This window comes from Sinocyclocheilus grahami, unplaced genomic scaffold (assembly GCF_001515645.1).
Source record: "Sinocyclocheilus grahami isolate Dianchi unplaced genomic scaffold, SAMN03320097.WGS_v1.1 scaffold2503.1, whole genome shotgun sequence".
NCBI lineage: Eukaryota > Metazoa > Chordata > Actinopteri > Cypriniformes > Cyprinidae > Sinocyclocheilus > Sinocyclocheilus grahami.
Genome location: NW_015507682.1, coordinates 1028 through 5155, shown reverse-complemented (window position 1 = coordinate 5155; position 4128 = coordinate 1028). Strand labels below are relative to the sequence as shown.

The 4128-nt window shown below is 39.2% G+C and overlaps 1 protein-coding gene across 1 annotated transcript in view; it reads left to right on the top strand.

Moving 5' to 3' along the window:
• Window positions 1-2545, top strand: part of LOC107575193 (uncharacterized) — a gene marked incomplete at its 3' end in the record, with an annotated part of 22436 nt that extends 19891 nt beyond the window's left edge. Inside the window, exon 13 of the mRNA XM_016261610.1 lies at window positions 1996-2545. Coding sequence (XP_016117096.1) covers window positions 1996-2545 — 550 coding nt within the window. The remainder of the gene's footprint in view (window positions 1-1995) is intronic.
• Window positions 2546-4128: the final 1583 nt, after the last annotated feature.

Genomic DNA, 4128 nt, shown 5'->3' with positions numbered 1-4128 from the left:
TTCGAAGCATGTTGAAGGTCAGTTATCCAGCATTATAAGATGTTTCTGAAGTGTAATGTGGTGTCGATGAGAACAGGAGTGTGTGTGTGATGAATCTCAGCTGCTGTCCGTGGTGCTGAACATCTGAGCCGTGACTCTCCTCCACCATCTGGACATTTGCTCTCGGTTTGGGTTTTCTAGCAGGTTTCGATCTCATATAGTGGAGACACATGACACATAGATGTTGCTATGTTAATATTATATATTTGAAGTATGTTTGGATAATTAGCAAACGTTGAATCTTAAGTCCTAAGACACTACAGACAAAACCATTGCTTTTTTATTTTTATGCGCTGCTCAATTTTCAGATTTCGGTCTATTTTGCTTCCATAACATAAATGTCTTATTTCAACCCATTGGAAATAAAACATGCAAAATCCATATTTGTTCATGCGTAGTGTTTATTTTATTGCACTTTATATGTGTCTATAGATTTCAGTCACAATACGCAGCCGTAATGGCCTTTTTCTCAAAATGAGTTTCTTTCTCCACTTCAGCAGCTCTTACACACACCAAACTTAACAGTTTTATTCATATATATATATATATACAGTTGCATATAACATTTTAACCCTAAAAACATGGTGAATGTTTTTTTTTCCATGCAGTGATAAAAAGAGAAATCCAAAATCCCCTCTTTAAAAACCCTAATCTTACTGTGATGTGAGCAAATCAGGTCCTACGGAGACCTTGTGTACGTTGCTTGTTTTAGCCAATTTGTGGTGGCAATAACTCTGTTTAGATCCAGTCACGCTTTCCCATAGGAGCAACTACCTTAATTTTTGTGCCAGCGTGGGATTAAGTTCTGCGTTTTCGTCTCCACTGGCAGGTAATATCTTGATTAACTTATTAATGATAAACTTTTGTTATAAACACAAGCCTTGATTCGTGATGCGTTTTTCTTATCGCAATGTTCAAATCAAAGATGGCGGTGGCCTTCATTTACATCAAAGAAAGGACAACAGCAATCCAGAACATGTAGAGGTATGCAATTACCGGGAAATATTTTGTACTTTTGATTTTTAAATCGTCTCCAAAATCAGAACGAGGTCTGTGGCACGTTGTCTAAATGTATCTGTAGCAACCAAAATTTAGCTACCCTCTCACTGTAAACCTGTTTCATTTAAAAAAAGAAACCCATTTCTCAAAGACACGTGGAGTAATGTGTGAAAATTGGTCAATAAACGGAAAGAAGAAGGATACATGGAAAATGGTTTGCATGTTAACTTCACTTTTACTTAAAATTTAAATTCTTACAATTTAGATGTATAACCACTCTCTCTCTCTCTGAGTGAATGGTGAGACTGAGCGTGGTGAGTGCGTTGGAGAGCGCGTGGTAGTGTGAGTGGTTTTTCAAAATTTTTCTCTTTTTTCTTTTATTGTTTTTTTGTTGTTGTTTGTTTGTTTGATCTTTACTGTAGGCTATTGTGAGTTGTTGGTAGAGCGGCGGCTGCAGCATGGCTGCGGGCGATCAGCTCGGTTTGTTTAAGCTCACGCGCCGGCACGCCGTTAAGCTGTCTCCGCCGGCCGGTTGTTCGGTAGAGGACTGCAGTTTAGCGGTCGGAGAAGAGGTCGGTTTTGGAAGTATCAAATCCGCCTCGCGGATGAACAGCGCTGTTGTGATATTTTTGGATAGCACAGACAAAGCGAATCAGTTAATTGAGAATGGAGTTGTAATTCAAGGTACTTTCATACCTGTTCTGTCTTTAGTGAATCCTGCTAAAAAAATCATCATCTCTAATGTTCCTCCTTTTCTCAAAAATGAAGTTTTGGCAAAAGAGTTACAGAGATATGGTCAGCTAGTATCTCCGATTAAATTGATCCCCATGAGTTGTAAATCCCCTCATTTAAAACATGTTATGTCTTTTAGGAGGCGGGTACTCATGGTGCTTAAAAACAATGATGAGGAACTGAACTTGGTGTTTAAGTTTAAGATTGATGATTATGATTATACAGTACATGCAACATCAGAGATGATGAAGTGCTTCGGGTGCGGAACTGTAGGCCATCTGATCCGGTCGTGCCCGGAGAGGTTAACGTCAGGTGAAGCAGCCGCTCAGGTGGAGGAACAGCCGAGTACAAGCGGAGCGGCCGCTTCAGTCACAACAAAGAGAAATACACGAGCTGCACGAGAGGAAAGCGACGATAGTAATCCCGAGAAGGAAGTAACGAGCAAGCAAAGAGAGCTGGAAGTTCAAAGAGACCCAAAGGTAGGCACGGAGACTGTTGGTATCGTTACTAGAATAGCTGAATCAGCGCTGCTTGATGAGGAGAGTGCTGTGTGTGAGAGCGATCTGGTTAAACAGTCTATCAAAAGAAAAGAGCTAGATAACACGCTGAACGCAGAGCAGGCTAGTAAAGTATCAAAGTTGGCTTCAGTGAACGGCTCGCAGTCTGAGGAGAGCTGGATGGACACGCAGGAGAGTGTAGGTGAGTCTAGTGCTGACACACAGCTGGAAGCTTTCACTAGACTCCCTTCATTCTTACAGGACACTAAAGGCATAAGGTCAGTTAGAGTTGATGACTTTTTCCCTGATTTAAAGATGTTTCTCGATTCAGTCAAGCTGTTTATGAAAAATACTGATCGGTCTGATCAGTTTACTTTCAGTGATCAAGAAACGTATCGTCTTAAGAAATTGATGCTCAAAGTTAGATCGCAAATAGCCAATGATGGTTAATTTTCTTGTGTTCTTCTCTCTCTTCTGTGTTCATTTCTCAGGCTTGTTTAAATGGCAACCCCAATGCATTTCTTCATCTAATATGTGTGAAGTAAAGCTAGGATCTTTAAACATCAATGGTGCCAGGGAGGATGTGAAGAGAGCAGCTCTTTTTAATCTACTTAAATTGAGAAACCTTAATGTTGTATTCCTGCAAGAAACGCATAGTACAGTAGAGAATGAAGCCGACTGGCAGAAGGAATGGGATGGGGAAGTGTGTCTTAGTCATAAGAGCAGTAACAGTGGTGGAGTTGGGATCTTGTTTTCTAAAGATTTTTTACCAATATCTTTTGTTACTGAGGAAATTATTAAGGGTCGCTTATTAAAGATACACACTGTCTTTGAAAAGGTAAAATTGATTTTTATTAATGTGTATGCTCCAACTGTGGGAACTGAAAGGGTGATGTTTTTAAACACTTTAAACAATGTTATAAGAAATTGCTCCGATGATTGTTATTTGATCCTGGGGGGTGATTTCAACTGTACTGCCGCATGGGTTGATAGGAATCACATAGAACCTCATGGTCCCAGCAAAACGTGTTTAATCAATCTAATTGAATCCAATAGTTTGTGTGATGTTTGGAGGTTTTTTTATCCTTCCCAGCGTCAATATACCTGGGCTCATGTTAAGGATAATTCTCTTTCTCTAGCTAGACTGGATAGATTTTATTGTTTCAAACATCAAACCAATGTTCTGAGAAATTGTTCAATACATCCTGTTGGTATTTCTGATCATTCCTTTGTTCAGTGTTCTATTTTTATCAAAGATGTGAAATGTAATAGTGCTTTTTGGCATTTTAATGTAACTTTGCTTGAGGATAATGTTTTTAGAGATACTTTTAAGTTTTTTTGGAATGGCTTTAAAAATACAAAATCTGAATATGTTTCTTTGCAGCAGTGGTGGGACATAGGAAAGAGTAAAATCAAACAGCTGTGTTTACAATATACTTTAAATGTTACAAAAGATATGACCAGATCTATGAAAGCTTTAGAGAGTGAAATAGTGGAGCTGCAAGAGTTAGCAGACTCCACAGGAGAAGGAGAACACATTAAAGTTCTCAAAAGGGAAAAAAAACAGCTCTGTCCAACCTGTTAGGTTTTTCTGCTCAAGGTGCTCTGGTCCATTCACGTTTTCAAAATGTGGTTAAAATGGATGCGCCTTCTAATTTTTTCTTTGCCCTAGAACGAAAAAATGGGCAAAAGAGACTCATGCATTCTTTGCGAAACAACACTGGACAACTACTGCACGAATCTGCAGAGATACGGAAATGTGCCATTGACTTCTATGAAAAATTGTTCAAGAAAGAGTCTCAAGAGATACCAGAGGTAGCACAGTCCTTTTATGAGGGCTTACCGCAGGTTTCAGAGGAGA